Consider the following 15897-nt stretch of genomic DNA (forward strand, 5'->3'; position numbering starts at 1 on the left):
ATGTAATCCGTTATGTCTGAAGCTTGGATTTGGAGGTGGGGGCTGGTGGAGGGATGGGGCTGGCAACAATGCCATTGGTAACAAGATCAAGCATCAACAGGCTTTCAAGGTACCAGATCTCAAGTCAGTTTGTGAAGGTTTGTTCACAATCATGCCAGCTTTCCAGGTCACTGTTCTTTTGAATGGAGTCCCCTCTTATTCCATGCAACTTTGAGACGTTCTGGCCTTCTTTGGGATTTCAGAGGCTTCCTAGGGCTCTTGTCTCCATGGCCCTGTAGTTGCCCATCAGATCTCTCTTCCCAAACTAGTCAGCATGGGTGGCATAAACCCACTTATGAGAGCCAGGGATTCAGCTGCAGTTGTGACAAAATGCAGCCTGGGTCCAGGAGGTCGACTAGGAGGAAGGGAGCAGCTATTACTGCCTGCCCAACCCTAGGAATCCCACCCCTGCCTTCTGCCTCCCGGTCCTGGGCATGGGTCCAGGCTGAGCCTGAGCCTCTTCCACCAGGACTTCCTGCGGTTACCTCTTTAAGCTGGCGGGTGGCACAGCCAGTGTCTCTACTCAGGGTCTCCAGCCACATAGCCTGTGCTCTGAGTAAAGCTCGAGGGGAGAAGGTCTAATGAGTCCTGGGTGCTGGGATCAGTTTACAGAGCCAGGGATGGGGAGTTGGGGGATGGTCTGGGCCTTAGGTCACCTCCCACCCCCCAACCCCCCCCAGGCAGCCCTGACGTCTCGGCACTGTCACCCCTTTGATATGCTCTCTCCCCCAAGCCCCTCCTTTGAGCCCCTCAACTGCCTCCTCACTCAAAGAAGGTGGTTCCTGATTGCTCTGCCAGGTCCCCACCCCCTATGGCAACAGCTTCCAGGAGAGGGCTGGACCCATGATCCCAGCTGTGGCTATCTGGTTCCTTCCTGGGGACTTTGGCATCTATGGGGGGCACGTTCAGTCATACCAGGAACCCTCCCTCGCCCTGGGGCTGGACCTATAACCTGTGGCCTCTGACCCTGAAGGCAGCCCCATTCTGCCTGTACCTGGGGTCACACACAGCTGGACCACAGAGAGACATCAGAGGGTGGGCGGCAGACAAGGAGGAAGGAGGAGTGACAAGTGAGGAGCTGGCCCCTCTCTTCAGCTTTTCCTTCCCCTGTCTCTGTCCTTCCAAGGCCAGTGAGGTCCCCTCTCCTGCTCTTCATTCAGTTCTCTGAGATACCACTGTGTTTGGAGAATAATTCTTATTTTTGGCTCAAGCCATCTCTAGTTGGTCTCTTTTCCTTGCGACCAAAGAATATATCAAGTACATAGCAAGAGCTCCAAATTGGGGGACCACATAATTCTTCATCTTCTTCAACTTTTGAGGCTGAAATACGGCAGAGTGAATAATTACACTGGGACGACCCAGGCAAAGCAGGCCGCGTGGCCACCCCATCTGTAAGTTAAAAACACGCAGACCACTTTCAACTCATTTTGTTCCTCAGGCGATCCTGGACAGCATATAGGTAGGGACGGCCATTGTCTCCCCGAGACAAAGTCCGTGGCAGTAACGTGGTCCAGGGTGGGGTGGTGGTGGGCTCAGGCCAGACGAGAGGGCTCAGGCCAGAGAGTGACTACGTGTTTCTGCCTGGTTGACCTGCAGCCAGAAAACTGATTCCAGCTGTGGGAGAAAAGGTCAGGGTTGCATTTCCCTTCCTTTCTTCTTGATGGATGAGAAGCTTGCTCTTTAAAATGTGGACTCTCCAAGGCCAGGTCGACTGGTGTCTTGCCAAGACTGTGTGGGCGGGACAGTGGGCAGGGACCCGAGGGAAGGAGACCAAGGAGGCCCCAGAAGAGCCCGAGCAGCGAGGTGGATGAAGGGCCTCAAAAGCTATAAGTGGCCGCGCCAGGGCCTGTGCCTGGGTCTCTGGCCATGCTACTCCTTGGGCTGCTGCTGCTGACCGCGCTGGCCGGCGCCCGCCTGCTGTGGAACAAGTGGAAGTACAGGAGCCTCCACCTCCCACCTCTTGCCCCCGGCTTCCTACACCTGCTGCAGCCCGACCTTCCCATCTATCTGCTTGGTCTGACTCAGAAACTGGGCCCTGTCTATAGGCTCCGCCTCGGGCTGCAAGGTGAGTCTGCTTCCTCCCTGGCCCCACCACGGTGGGGAGGTAGGGGCCTCTCCCTGCTGACATCTTGCTTTGGCTGTCCCCCAGATGTGGTGGTGCTGAACTCTAAGAGGACCATTGAGGAGGCCATGATCAGGAGATGGGTGGACTTTGCTGGCAGACCCCAGATGCCCTCCTGTAAGCATCGGGGCATTTCTTGAGGGAAGTACCAGGCTGGGGGAGGCAGGAAAGGTCAGGCCTGTGGCTTCCTTGGTCAGTTCGACCCCTCCCCTACTCGCAGATAAGCTGGTATCTCAGCCCTACCAGGACCTCTCACTAGGGGACTATTCCCTGCTCTGGAAGGCTCATAAGAAACTCACCCGCTCCGCTCTGCTGCTGGGCATCCGCAACTCCATGGAGCCACTGGTGGAGCAGCTGACCCAGGAGTTCTGTGAGGTGAGGCTGGACTCCCACAGGCACCCCGGGTCAGCTTCACTTCTCCCTGCAGCTCCGTGGCCCGTTTAGTTCCCGCTCCTTCTCCACAGCGCATGAGAGCCCAGGCCGGCACCCCTGTGGCCATCCAGAAGGAGTTCTCTTTCCTCACCTGCAGTGTCATCTGTTGCCTCACCTTTGGAGACAAGGTAAAGGCTCTCTTGCTCTCACCTATGTGCCTGGGCCCTTCCTTAGCCCCTCCCTGGTCCTCTCTGGTCCTGAACTGAAAGGATTGCCCCCGCCCCCCCCCTTTTTTTTTTGGCAGGAGGACACCTTAGTACATGCCTTTCATGACTGTGTCCAAGATTTGATGAAAAGCTGGGAGCACTGGTCCATCCAAGTTTTGGACATAGTTCCCTTTCTCAGGGTGAGGAGGTGGAGCCCAGACTCCCTGGTCCTGGGAGGAAGGGCTGGGAGAGCAGGCTTCCTTGCCAGCAGCTCCACTCTCTTGCTCCCTGCCCCAGTTCTTCCCCAACCCAGGCCTCCGGAGGCTGAAGCAGGCCTTGGAGAACAGGGACCGCATTGTAGAGAAGCAGCTGAGGCAGCACAAGGTGGGAACGCTGTGTGGACCCGGCTGCCCCCAGCCCACAGCCAGGGATACCACTGCCCCAGAGCGAGGCGTCCCACCAGTCCTGAACCTGTTGCCCCCCTGAGACTCCTCTCCCCAAACCAGGCACTCAGGCTGGTTTGCCTTCCCTCCCACAGGACAGCATGGTGGCAGGCCAGTGGAGGGACATGACCGACTACATGCTCCAAGGGATGGGGAAGCCAAGAGTGGAAAAGGGCCATGGACGGCTCCTTGAAGGACACGTGCATATGTCTGTGGTGGACCTTTTCATTGGTGGCACTGAGACCACAGCGACCACCCTCTCCTGGGCTGTGGCGTTCTTGCTTCACCACCCTGAGGTGCACCCTGGGGGCAGCCTGGCCGGGGCCACAAGAACTCAGCCCCTGGGGCGCCCATGCAGACTCTGTTCACCCAGGGGGCGGTTTCTCCTAGCTGGCAGGAAGGTTCCACTGGGTTGCTTCAGGGAGCGGCCGGAGCCTGGGAGGCCGGGCGGCTGTGGGTCAGCTAGCACAAGGTTCTGGCCCCAGACACCAGGCTTGCTCCCATTTCTCAGATTCAGCAGCGACTGCAGGAGGAGCTGGACTGTGAACTGGGCCCTGGGGCTTCAGGCTCCCGAGTCCCGCTCAAAGACCCTTCACGGCTGCCCTTGCTCACCGCCACCATCGCTGAAGTGCTGCGCCTGCGGCCTGTTGTGCCCCTGGCCCTGCCTCACCGCACCACACGGCATAGCAGGTGACTTCCGAGAGCTGAGGATGCATGGGATGGAAAGGGGGAATCGTGGCGGGTCTCTAACTCCACCCTCTCCTCAGCATCTTAGGCTACGACATCCCTGAGGGCACAGTTGTCATCCCCAACCTGCAAGGCGCCCACTTGGACGACACAGTCTGGGAGCAGCCACATGAGTTCCGGCCGGGTGTGTGGCGGGGAGGTCGCCCGTGGCGTGGGGGTGGCAGAGGCTAGTCCCGGCGGCTACCGAACCCTGGGTCTGTCCTTCTGCCCACAGATCGTTTCCTGGTTCCAGGCACCAGCCCGAGAGTGCTGGCCTTTGGCTGCGGAGCGCGAGTGTGCCTGGGTGAGCCGCTGGCACGCCTTGAGCTCTTTGTGGTGCTGGCGCGGCTGCTCCACGCCTTCACGCTGCTGCCCCCCACGGGCCCGCTGCCCTCTCTGCGACCCAGGTCCCACTGTGGCATCAACCTCACAATGCAGCCTTTCCAGGTGCGGCTGCAGCCCCGGGGAGCAGTGGCCCCGGGGCCGAGCCAGCACCAGTGACAGGGCAGGATGCACGCCGGACACATGCCTCAGTTTCTCCTTTTATTACTCCCGTACAAACCCCTTCCCTCCCCCCCTGTAAACATGGTGCTGTGAGATCGCTGACGGAGAAGGCTCCCTCCGGTGGCTGGAGAGTGAAGGTGGCCCCTGGTTCTTCTCTCAGCGCGACCCCTCAGTGCTCGGCAGTCATACTGGGGCGCCGGAGAGGTGAGCAGTGGTCAGCCTTCCCGGGCCGCTGGGGGCCGGTAGCTTCTTGGTCTCAGCTTCATTTCCGTGAAGGGTACAGAGAACTCGAAGCCTTTCCAGTAGTACCAGCTCACCCCCTGGGCGAGGAGTTGTTGAGACGGAGTCAAAGGCAGACATCCCATTGGCTGCCACCACCCCTTCTTCCCCCCCGCCCCCCACCGGCCCTCCGGGGAGATGGTTCCCAGAAGTCAATCGCCCTTCCTCTCCCCCACCCGCTTCAATGATCCTCAACCGCAAAGACTGAGGCTTAATCTGGGCTGGCCCTTCACACCCAATAAAGTGTGCTCATTTCCCCCTTCAGATAACTTGGGGAGATTGGCATCATTCTTCCATTTCACAGATGAGGGCCCTGAGGCGCCAAGCGGCTCACCCTTGCCACACCCCAGCAGGTTGGACCCCAACCCACTCCCCGCTCTGGGCTGCCTCCCAGGCCCCTCACCTGGTGGTCCACTGTGCTCCCATAGAGCCCGTTGAGGTTGGCATAGTGGCAGTTCCTGTACCACCAGGCGCCGCGGTATGAGACGGCGCAGGAGATGAGCAAGTTGTTGGGGTCTCGATCACGGGCAGAAAAGACACTGCCGCTGTGGTAGCTCATGGAGTCCCCTGCACAGGTGTAGAAGGAGCAGTGAGGTCCTCCCCTCCCCCTGCCCCACCTTCCGCAGCCCCGAGGCCCACCCCTCACCTGCTGTGCCATGGTAGCCCTCCAGATGGAGGCGGTAGTACTCGGGAGCAGAGTCTACTCGGAAAGAGTCGTACTGCGCAAACACAGCCTCGTCCCCAGCCCGCAGGTCCACGCGCATGGAGTAGTCGCCGGCTTTTGTCAAGCTGTGCAGGGCCTCGTTGCCTGGGGGTAAGGGAGAGTGCTCTCATCAGGGTTCTGGTGCCCACAGGGCCTCCACCCCTTCCCCGGTCCCCAATCCCTGTGAGGCACTGACCCAGCCAGAACTCCCCAGAGATGTTCCCAAAGCCATGGGCATAGTCCTCCCAGTCCCTCCAGAAGTCAGTCTGTCCGTCCATGCGGCGCTGGAACACCTGGGAAGCAGGGAAGCAGGTGGAGGCACCGTCAGCCTACGGCTCCTGACTCAGCAGCCCCCGCCCCGTGCAGAGCCTCGGGGGCCCATCTGCCACCCACCAGCCAGCCGCCCCCGTCGGTCTCCATGTCACAAAACACATTCAGGGGCCGCTCGCGGTTGCCATTGAGGAAGATGGTGGTGGCCCTTGAGGTGCTGGCTCCGTTCTGCATCTCTTCCCCACAGTCCCGAGGGAAGGGAATCCGGAGTCCACCTGAGAAGAGGAGAATGAGGGGCCGAGTCCTCTTCCCAAACCCTAGACCCCTGCTGCCTGCTCAGCCCCTGACCTTAGGTCCCAGTGCCCAAATACCGGTGGTGAAGGAGGTGGACACAGGTGGTGTGAGGCTCTCGCCCCACATAGCTCGGAGCCACACGCTGTACGGGGTGGAGGGAAAGAGGCCCAGGAGCTGGTGAGAGGTGACCCCTCCTGGGAGCAGGATCTCCTGTGGGACACACAGGGAGCAGGTCAGGGGAGAGGGAGGTGGAGCCCCACTGGGAGAAGCAGAGGAGGGGGCAGTACCTCCTGGAGGGGGGCCCGGGAGGGGAGTCGGCCAGTGAGGGAGGGGTGGGGGCACCTGGGTCTGTCCACCAGGGGTGTTGAAACTAAGCAGGTAGCTAGTCGGCGGGACTTGGGGCTCAGTCCAAGTGAGCAGGGCCGTGCGGGGGGTCACTTCCTTGGCCTCCACGTCTTGGGGGGCCTCCAACCCTGGGAGGGGAAGGTGGGAACAGAAGATGGAGATGAGGCCCATCCTAGATCCCCTGGACCTTCCCTCCCCCTGTCACGCACACCTCACAGGCCGTACCTGTGGTGAAGGTGATGCTGGCCGGGGAGGTGAAGTTGGGGCCCCGAAGACCCCGTACCGTCGCCGTGTAGTTGGTGTGGAGCACAAGGCCACCCAGAGGGTAGTCCACAGCACTGCCAGGGGTTGAGCCCTGCAGTGGGGGGGCTGGGAGTGGGGGTGAGCATCAGCATCTGTCCCCTTCGTGCCCTGCCAGAGCCCCTCTCCCCACCCTCAGCGAGTCTTCTCCAGAGGCCTCAGCCTCGCTCACCCCCTGGGGCTGTGACACGGACGTCATATGTGTCCACAGGGGTCTGGGGGGGCTGCCAGTGCAGCAGAGCGGATCCCTCCGTCAAGTTCAGCGCACGAAGCTGGGTGGGGCCGTCAGGAACTGGGAGAAGGGAGGGGGCTCAGAGCTGTCCCCTGCTCCTCTCCCCACCCCTCACCTTCCCAAGCCCTGCTGGCCTCACCCCCTTTTCCCTCCTCCTTCATTCTCCCCCTACCTCCCGCCCGGGTCTCAGTCCATCCTACCTGTGGTGAGGAAGCCTGTGAGTGGCTCGCTCTCCTCAAAGCCACGGACGGAGACCACCGTCACCTCGTAGTGAGAGCCTGGGATCAGCCCCTTGAGTTTCTGGGTCCGGGCTCGGCCATCCACCTGCACACTCTGTGGCTCCCCTGCAAACATGTCAGGCTTGGGAGTTTGCCCAGGGAATCAAGGAAGGGCTGCAGGGTTGTTAGAGTGCAGGGAGCAGGAGAAATGAGGGCAGGTGAGGACATGGCAAAAGGGTGTCACCTCCGTCTGCCAGCTGGTAGGAAACTTTGAAACTGTCCACTCTGGATGGTGGAGGCGTCCAGCTGACCAGGGCTGAAGTTTCCCTGATTTCGCTGAATTGAAGGTCACGGGGGCTTTCCAGAACTGAGGGGGGTGGGTGCCAAGGAGTGGCAGTGAGGGCACAGGGCAGGGGGCCTCTGGCCCCAGGATCCGCACCCCTTCTTCCAAGGCCCCAGTGGCTCCAGACTTGCTCACCACCACCCCTTTCCTCTAGATCTAGAAGAGGAAGTCTCTGTAGATTCCTCCAAGCCTTCCACCACTCACTGACCTTCCCTCTGGCTGAGGCACTAGGTCCCACCCTACAAAGTACAAAGACCCCCCACCCCACACTTTGGGGCAGCACGTGAACGTGCCCAACGTGGGGGCCTTACCTGGGCTAAGGGTGCGGGCCGTGCCCTGGATGCTGTCGGCCTTGTGGGGCCCACGCAGCCCATACAACGTAAGGGTGTATAGGGTCCCTGGACGCAGGTCCCGTAGCACCGCTGAGCGCCGTGTCCCTGGTACCATCAGCTCCCTCTGCAGCAGGGGACGCAGGTGGGGCTCCAGAGTGCTTGGTGATGGGACCCCAAAGCGGAGCAGGAAGGAGTCAAAGGCCCCAGATGGGGCCTCCCAGTTGAGCCGCAGCGAACTGGTGGTCACATCAGTCACCGACAGCTGGGACAGGCGGGGCCCCGGCTCCCCTGGGGTCTGACCGGCAGGAGCAGGCCCTGCACAGAGTGGGTGGGAGACAGAAGCACACCACCTCGGTGGCCTGGGGCAGTCTCTTCTACCACCCCACCACGGCCTCCCGTTTCCCATCTGCGAAATGGAGCTAATGTGGGGCTGGCACTGACAGGTGGGACCCACAGTGAGCACGCGTGTGTAGAGCCAAGGACTGCTAGTGCACGCCTTCCTCCCTCTATAGTACCCTGCTTATGTGTCACCACCTCTGGGCACCCCCTTTAGCCCTTTCAGTCCCAGACTAGAGGTGGGGAGGCCTAGATACAGGGCCCTCAACCGGCAGTACCTGTGGTGCCCTCAGCTGAGATGGGCCCCAGGCGCTTCCCTTCATGGAGGCCATAGAGGAAGAACCTGTAGGAGGTGCTGGGCTCCAGGCCCGACACTAGGACCTTGTTCTGGTTGCCATCCACGAGCAAGGCCTGGGGCTGCCCATCCGTGTCCTGATACTGGACCACGAAGGAGTCAAAGGGGCCCTGAGCCACACTCCACGAGAGGTGCAGGGAGTCTGGGGTTATGTCGCTCACTGCCAGTGTCCTTAGCTGGGGCCCTTCAGGGTGCTCGGGGGCCTCTGTGGCTGGGCGCCAGGGGGCTGGCGTGTCCTCTTCTGGGGCTGTGTGGAAGAAGCCCAGGGGAGATGCTGAGCAGGGGTGACTGAGGCTCTTCTGGCACCTTCCTCCTCTTGACTCTGTCATTTCCCTGCCACCCCTGGGCCTCTCTGAGTCAGCACTGTGGCCCCATTACCCTCTGTTGGCTCCCTTGCAGTGTCTGAATCAGGGGCTTGCTTCCCCTTTTCTACCTTTGTGTCTTCTTACGCCTCAAGATGTCTGCACAGCCTGCTCCCTCCCCACCCTCCCTGGGTGCCTAGGCTGATGGTCTGCGGTAGGAATAGCTGCTCACTCCCTGAGATCGGGGCACGTGGTCCTCCTGAGAAAAGCTGAGGAAGGAGCTGGCTGGTGAACCAGAAAGGCAAATCACGCCCGCCATGTTGGGCCCAAGTGCCCCGTCCTGCTGACCTGAGCTGGGTGTTAGTAACTCCTGAGGAGGAGCCTGCTCCATCATGGCAGCCACTTCTACGGGTTGCTATGTCCCTTGCCTACTTTCTGTTCCAGTTATTTTCCATTTGACAAAAAGTGCTCCTGACTCACCCACAGGAGGGGTCTGCCCCTATCTGGCAAGGCCACCCTGCGGGGAGGAAAGAGCTGCCTCAATAGAGTGATGGGGCACAGCTGGCGGCGCTGAGCAGGGTGGGGGCCGGGACGCTGGGGACCGCTGCCAGGGCCTTTCCTCACGCCTGCCCTGGTTCCAGCTTTTGATGGGCTCCTTGGTTACCATCAGAGCTGGCCCCACTGCATTTCCGTTCCTCCAGAGCCCTTGGCAGGCCTCCTTATGCCCCAGGTCCTCCTGCTCACCTGTCATTCCCAGGACGGAGATGGGGCCCAGGCGCTGTCCTCCGTGGATCCCATAGAGCAGAAACTTGTATTTCCTGCCAGGCTCCAGACCCTCTATGGTGACTTCCCGCTGGTCTTCGGCCACAGGCACTGCCCGGGGCTGCCCAGCTGTGTCCCTGTACTGGACCACAAAGGAATCAAACAGGCCCTGGGCCACTGTCCATGAGAGGCGCAGGGAGTCTGGGGTCTCATCTGTCACTGTCAGCTCCCCCAGGCGGGGCGGGCGCTGCTGCTCCTTCTGCAGGGGAGCTGTGGAGAGTGGGAGGAGAAACTCTTGGTTAAAAGCTACCTTTACCCCAGCCCTGGCAACTTCGGGGAGGCATGAGGGTCTAGGAAAGGGTCCCTGCAGTGTGGCTGCAGTCTGCCCAAAGGAAGCAGAGCGAGCAGCTTGATCTCTCCTCTGGAGGCCACTGAACAAACTCCTTCCTGCGCCCACTCCCTCCTTGGCGTGATCAGGGTGCTGTAAATGCATAAAAGATCACCTTGTGAGGTAGGGTGCCTGGGGGTGTAGAGAAGGGCCTCAGTTTCCCCCTGGCTCCTAACCCCTTCAGCAGGGATGTGGCTGGAGCTGAAAAAGGCTCCCAGAGGGTATCTGGGTTGTCAGGGAGACACCCCTAAATACTAAGGGCTGGGCTGGGCTGGGCAGCCAGAGCTTGGCCAGGACGTCCCCCTCTCTTGCAAGCAGCCTGGGCCATCCTTCTACCCACTTCCCCAGCCCTGCACTAACACCACTGGACCAGGGCAGCCGGGTGGGGCAACACTGGGAGAACAAAGGGCAGAGCAGAACACAGAAGAGACCTGCCCAGGTGGGGATGGGTATTGGATGACGGGGTCAGAGGAGAAGACTGTAGTCACTCCCCATAGTGAGGGTTTGGGGAAGAGAATTATGCAGTCTGATTGTCCCAGGCCCCAAGTGACCATGTGCCCCATCCCTGTCTGGCCAGGGTGACTCATGGTCCTGGGAGTGGAGTAAGGGTCAGTGACCCACCTCCACCCTTCCTCAGGGGGCTAAGTAATGGGCACAATGACAGCAGATTTTTTCCATAGTCTTTTTGCAGCCAAATCCTTCCATATTTTCCACTTCTTGCCTCCGTTGGGACACAGGGAGGAGGATGTGATCATTTATTAAGTGCCAATAGGTATTATTATTCATAAGTATTATGCAGGTGCAGAAACTCAGGTTCAAGGGAAAGAAGTGGCTTGCCAATGGCCACACAACTGGCAGTTGGAATTTGAACACAGGTCTGCTTGGCTCCAAAGACCGGATTTTCTTTATTACATCAGTGGTCGGTGAATGAAGGAAATAATGCATGTAAAATACTCAGAATAGTGTCTAGCATGTGACAGGGACTCAGTAAATGTTTGCTTTTGGTGTTATAAAGGCTGAAGGCAGGAGAATTAAACTGCATGGATAGGCAGGGGTTCGGGGCAGCTCTGGGGGCTTGGATAGGAGGCAGCTCTAGAAAAGGTGGGGTACAGGGCTAGGACTCACCTGTGGTGCCATCAGCAGAGATGGGGCCCAGCCGCTTCCTACCGGCCAGCCCATAGAGCAGGAACTTGTATTTCCTACTGGGCTCCAGGCCCGAGATGGTGACCTCGCGCTGGTCTGAGGCCACAGGCACCACCTGGGGCTGCCCGTCTCTGTCCTTGTACTGGACCACGAAGGAGTCAAATTCACCCTCAGGGACTGTCCATGAGAGGCTCACAGAGTCTGGGGTCAGGTCTGTCACTGTCAGCTCCCCCAGGCGGGGAGGTTTTGTGTCTGGGGCTGGAAAAGAGAGAGAGGTGTATGGGAGAGTGACAGAAATGGTGACAGAGGCAGACAGAGCTTCCTCAGGGTGCTAGGGCTGTGGGAGCTGGTTCCGGGAGCTAGAGGGAATGGCTAGGCCACATGTTAGGAAGGGGGGCGGCAGAGGAGTAGGGATAAAAGATGAGCCGAGGAAGAAAGCAGTGTCCCTCGGGATGTAGGAAAAGTAGGGAGAAGGATGAGAATGAAGGCTAAGCGGGGAGCCCTGGACCTGGATTTCACTGGACTCAGTAAATAAATAGGTCTGGAACGTGGAGCACGGAAACAAGGAACTCTAACGGTCACCACAAGGGGGCGAAGGACACTGGGAAGGCTCCAGTGCTGAAGATGGCCTCCAGCCTTCACCTACGGGTCTTTGCATCTGCAGCTATAGGGCCATGCCGCTTCTCATCCTGGAGTCCAAAGAGTAGGAACTTGTACTTCCGGCCAGGGGCCAGACCCGAAATGGTGATCTCACGCAGGTGTCCACCGACAGGCACTGCCTGGGGCCGCCCCTGCACATCCTTGTACTGGACCAGGAAGGAGTCGAAGACGCCCTGGGCCACGGTCCATGAGAGGTGCACTGTGTCAGAGGTCACGGCTACCACGGCCAGCTCCCCTAGGCGGGGTGCCACAGGGGGCTCTGTGGGCTGGGAGGCTGGAACAGAGCAGAGGAGGCCGAGGGGTCACTGGCAGGACTCTTCAAAAGAGAGAGAGGGACTGCCTTGCTCAGGCTATGAAATGAATGTTTTGTAGCGGGTACTTCTAGAGTGCTTAATGTGTCCCAGGCATTGCTATTAGCAGCTCACAGAGTAGCCTCACACAACAACGTGGGTGCCAATATCATTATCATGGCAATTTTGTGTGGCTCTGCAGCACAGAGAAGTTAAGAAATGTTTGTGAATTCACACAATTAATACGTTCAGAGCAGGATTCAAACCCAGAGACCCTGGTTGTGCAGCCACATTCTGAGTCACTAAAACACCCAGCCAGGGAGCTTGAGGAAGCCATACAGGAAAAACTAACCAAGTCTGAGGTTCCGTATCAGGGAACTTATGAGGTAAAACTTATAAGCACAGGGTACATGCCTACTGACCCTAAACACAGTCTCTATCATCCTCATTCAATGAAAACATGAGGCAGGATTACCAGCACCATATGAGGAAAGAGAGGGGCCTAAAGGACCATTTGTGAGGAGTGCTGATCTCTAAAGGGAGAAATCAAGAGAGCAAAGAAAGGCCCCAGCTCTCACTCACCAGTCACACCCACGGTGGACATGGGGCCCCAGCGCTGCCCCCTGTGCAGGCCATACAGGTGCATCTTGTACTTGCGCCCCGGCTCCAGGCCCCCGACGGTGACCTCACTCTCCTCACCCCCGACACGCACCACCTGGGGCCGCCCGTCCCTGTCCTTGTACTGGACAGTGAAGGAGTCGAAGTGGCCCTGGGGGACGGTCCACGAGAGGCTCAGCGAGTCTGGAGACGATCCTGTCACTGTCAGCTCCCCCAGCAGGGGCTCCTCGGGGGACTCTGGGGCCTCCGTGCTGGGCTCTGTGGGGCTGGGGGTCTCCTCCACCTCAGTAGAGGTTGGGGTCTCTTCCTCTGCAGCTGACAAGGAGACACACAGAAAGGATGAGGCAGGATCCCCAAGAGATGTTCTTGGATCTTAGGAGAATGGAGAGCTGTGACCATGTCTGGGGGCCCCAAATTCAGTTCAGAGAAGCCCATGCTTGGGGCTGGCTGGGCTTGCTCAGCTGACATCTCAAAAACATGCTTGGGGGCTTCCAGGGTCAGCAGTGGGGAACTCTGAACAGACACCAGCATAGCTCATGGAGGCCCTTTCTGCCCAGGAGGACCCCTTGGTCCCCAAGGGGAGGCACAAAGGGGACCATGGCTCAGCCTCCAGCTAAGGGACCTCCTGAACCCCACTCACCCATCACCTGAGAGAGGTGACCCTCCTCCCTGGCTGACCCCACCCTGGGGCTTCCACCGTCCACTCACCTGTAACCCCAAAGGCAGAGACGGGGCCCATGCGCTGGCCACCATGGAAGCCATACAGGTTCATCTTGTACTTGTGGTCTGGCTCCAGGCCTGAGATGGTGACCTGGTCCTCATTCCCTGGCACCCTCACCGCCTTGGGCTGCCCATCCCCGTTCTTGTACTGGACCAGGAAGTGGTCAAACTGGCCCTCGGGGACAGTCCAGGAGAGGTGCAGGGAGTCGGGGGTGGCGTCTGTCACTGCCAGCTGCCCCAGCCGTGGCTTCGTGGGAGGCTCAAGGGTCATGGTGGACGGGGCTTGGGTGGTCATGGCTTCATATTCTGGAGCTGCACAGAGACACACAGGGACAGGTGAGGACAGGCAGGCAGGTCAGAGTATAAGCAGGTGTATTACAAACATAAGATAATGAGGAACACAGCATCGCTGGCCACAGTGGCTCTAACTCATCTACTCTTCCCAGTCCCTCAATGTTGGCCTTCTCTGCCCCTTACCCTCATCTCGCCCTGCCCTCACCCACCCCTACCCACGCCCCGCCACCTCTCCCAGTTTTTCCTGCACCCACCTCCCCTGCACACTGTGCCCTGGGCCTCCCTCCACTGGGGTCTCCTTGGCACCTCACTCCCTTTAGCTCATGTTGAGTGCTCCCAAACAGCTCAGAACCCCCTTCCCCAACTGGAAGCCTGGAATCTTCCTGGATCTGTTCCTGTCCCCAGCTGCCATCAGACTCAACAGTGTGCAACTCACTCTCAAGTTCCTCCTGGGTCTCCTCACTCCCCACACCTGCAGCCCCACCAGCCTGGCTTGCCTCACCTGCACTCCCCCAACACTGTTGCCTCTCACCTGAATCTCCACGTCCCTACTGGGCTCCCTGCCTCCCTGTCCCACCCGTTCCTCACAGGGGGCCAGGATGAGCCTTTCAGCGAACATTTGATGGTGTCAGCCTTAGCTTAACTATGCAACAACCCTCTCTATCCCCGGGAGAAATCCCTGGCTTCTGAGCTGCTCCTACCGCCCACCCCCATCTCAAGACTCTCTTTCCAACTCAGAAGATCTCACACAAAGTCCTCTTGGTCCCTCTCATGGGCCACTAGTTTCCAGTCCTTGGCACCAGCTATGATGTGGATCTGACTCCAACACTGTCAACAAGCTAACTTCTGCCCAACTTCGGTTCTCAGCTGTCCTGTGGACTCCTGCAGGCAGGCTGGCTTAGGCATGCTTCCCAGTCTGGCCTGGCCCTGGGGCTTCCTGTCATACAAATATCCCCTGTTACCTGACTGCTGGTTCACAGCCTGTCTCCCTGTGCTTGGGAGCTCCATCACCATAAGAACTTGTCTCTCTGCCATGATCAGGCTTACCCCAGGGAACTCCCACAGTGCTTGGCTCAGGGCATCCAGTCTTGTTGGCCCTTGGGAATCCTAAGTCTGGTAATACCCCAACCATGGGGCCCGGAGGTGCTTCCATCAGCATGCTGCGTCCTGAACACCCTCTGTCTCCCCCTCCACCTCAGCCTCCAGTGAACTACAGAGAGGCTGAGCCTCTGGGAGAAATCAGGGATGCAAGTACAATTCTGTCAAAAAATTCTAGGAAAGCATCCAATTGCTTTGTTGTGAGTGAGGAGTTCTGCTACTCAAAGTGTGGTCCTGCGACCAACAGCATCCTCATCACATTAGAATGAGAATCTCTGGCCCCAGCCCAAACATGCGCCATCTGAGCGTGCCCTTTACCAAGAAGATGTGTTGTGTCGAGTATTTGTTTTCATGCAGGTGGTAATAATGGGAAAGTGTTGTAGGGCCTTCTTCCCCACCAGCCCAGCTCTCACCCTCACTCACCAGTCACGCCCACAGTGGACATGGGGCCCCAGCGCTGCCCTCTGTGCAGGCCATACAGGTGCATCTTGTACTTGCGCCCCGGCTCCAGGCCCCCGACGGTGACCTCACTCTCCTCACCCCCGACTCGCACCACCTGGGGCCGCCCGTCTCTGTCCTTGTACTGGACAGTAAAGGAGTCGAAGTGGCCCTGGGGGACGGTCCACGAGAGGCTCAGCGAGTCTGGGGATGATCCTGTCACTGTCAGCTCCCCCAGCAGGGGCTCCTCGGGGGACTCTGGGGCCTCCGTGCTGGGCTCTGTGGGGCTGGGTTTCTCCTCCACAACCTCCCGGGGGTCTGAGAGAAGACAGGGGAATGGGGGCTTAGTTGTCAGCTTCTCTGCTGCTGATGCCAATTAGGACAACAAAATGCATCCAGTGATAACTCCGCCAGCCGTGGAGTAGAGGCTGGAGAGCCTTTGGATTAGCCAGCTAGTAACTCGTTGATGGAGAGTGCTGAGAAGGGCTCCCAATTCCCGTCACGCACGGACTGGCAGGCACCATAAACATTCAAAAGGTCATTCAGACATGTGCCAGGAGCCAAAATAATTCTCATTTGCTTTGACCCAATAATCTCATTTCTGGGCAGCGATCCTAAGAAAATTATGAAAAAGCAGGAAAAAGTTGTGTCATGGGGGTCCATTACAGGATTATTCATAACAACAAGATGTGTCAGAGACCCAAATGGCCCACAGAAGATGATTAACTTTGTTATGGCGCTTTTACCATGAAGCATCAAATAACC

General features: G+C 58.9%; 2 protein-coding genes across 17 annotated transcripts in view; one reads left to right on the top strand and one right to left on the bottom strand.

The window, feature by feature from the left end:
• Window positions 1-1631: 1631 nt before the first annotated feature.
• Window positions 1632-4955, top strand: LOC122478273 (steroid 21-hydroxylase). The gene is made up of 10 exons (XM_043571886.1): window positions 1632-2104; window positions 2189-2278; window positions 2382-2536; window positions 2626-2721; window positions 2838-2939; window positions 3037-3123; window positions 3278-3478; window positions 3694-3872; window positions 3950-4053; window positions 4144-4955. The coding sequence occupies exons 1-10, from the start codon at window positions 1906-1908 to the stop codon at window positions 4407-4409; spliced, it is 1479 nt and encodes a 492-aa protein (XP_043427821.1). The 5' UTR covers window positions 1632-1905; the 3' UTR covers window positions 4410-4955.
• TNXB (tenascin XB) overlaps window positions 4439-15897 on the bottom strand; it is a 57233-nt gene continuing 45774 nt past the window's right edge. For 9 of the 16 annotated variants that reach the window (XM_043571872.1, XM_043571878.1, XM_043571873.1 and 6 more), the window contains 19 exons: window positions 15118-15450; window positions 13291-13614; window positions 12547-12897; window positions 11661-11948; window positions 10997-11272; window positions 9466-9753; window positions 8343-8666; window positions 7708-8043; window positions 7298-7420; window positions 7036-7179; window positions 6776-6895; window positions 6529-6672; window positions 6301-6431; window positions 6036-6168; window positions 5788-5939; window positions 5591-5687; window positions 5338-5499; window positions 5095-5258; window positions 4439-4732 (listed from right to left, as the gene is read on the bottom strand). In XM_043571872.1, the coding sequence (XP_043427807.1) occupies window positions 4628-4732; window positions 5095-5258; window positions 5338-5499; window positions 5591-5687; window positions 5788-5939; window positions 6036-6168; window positions 6301-6431; window positions 6529-6672; window positions 6776-6895; window positions 7036-7179; window positions 7298-7420; window positions 7708-8043; window positions 8343-8666; window positions 9466-9753; window positions 10997-11272; window positions 11661-11948; window positions 12547-12897; window positions 13291-13614; window positions 15118-15450 (3995 nt within the window). In that variant the 3' untranslated portion in view covers window positions 4439-4627. The remainder of the gene's footprint in view (window positions 4733-5094; window positions 5259-5337; window positions 5500-5590; window positions 5688-5787; window positions 5940-6035; window positions 6169-6300; window positions 6432-6528; window positions 6673-6775; window positions 6896-7035; window positions 7180-7297; window positions 7421-7707; window positions 8044-8342; window positions 8667-9465; window positions 9754-10996; window positions 11273-11660; window positions 11949-12546; window positions 12898-13290; window positions 13615-15117; window positions 15451-15897) is intronic. The other 7 variants (XM_043571875.1, XM_043571883.1, XM_043571881.1 and 4 more) reach the window with 5 other exon arrangements.

Source organism: Prionailurus bengalensis (genome assembly GCF_016509475.1).
Source record: "Prionailurus bengalensis isolate Pbe53 chromosome B2 unlocalized genomic scaffold, Fcat_Pben_1.1_paternal_pri B2_random_Un_scaffold_46, whole genome shotgun sequence".
NCBI classification, from domain to species: Eukaryota; Metazoa; Chordata; class Mammalia; order Carnivora; family Felidae; genus Prionailurus; species Prionailurus bengalensis.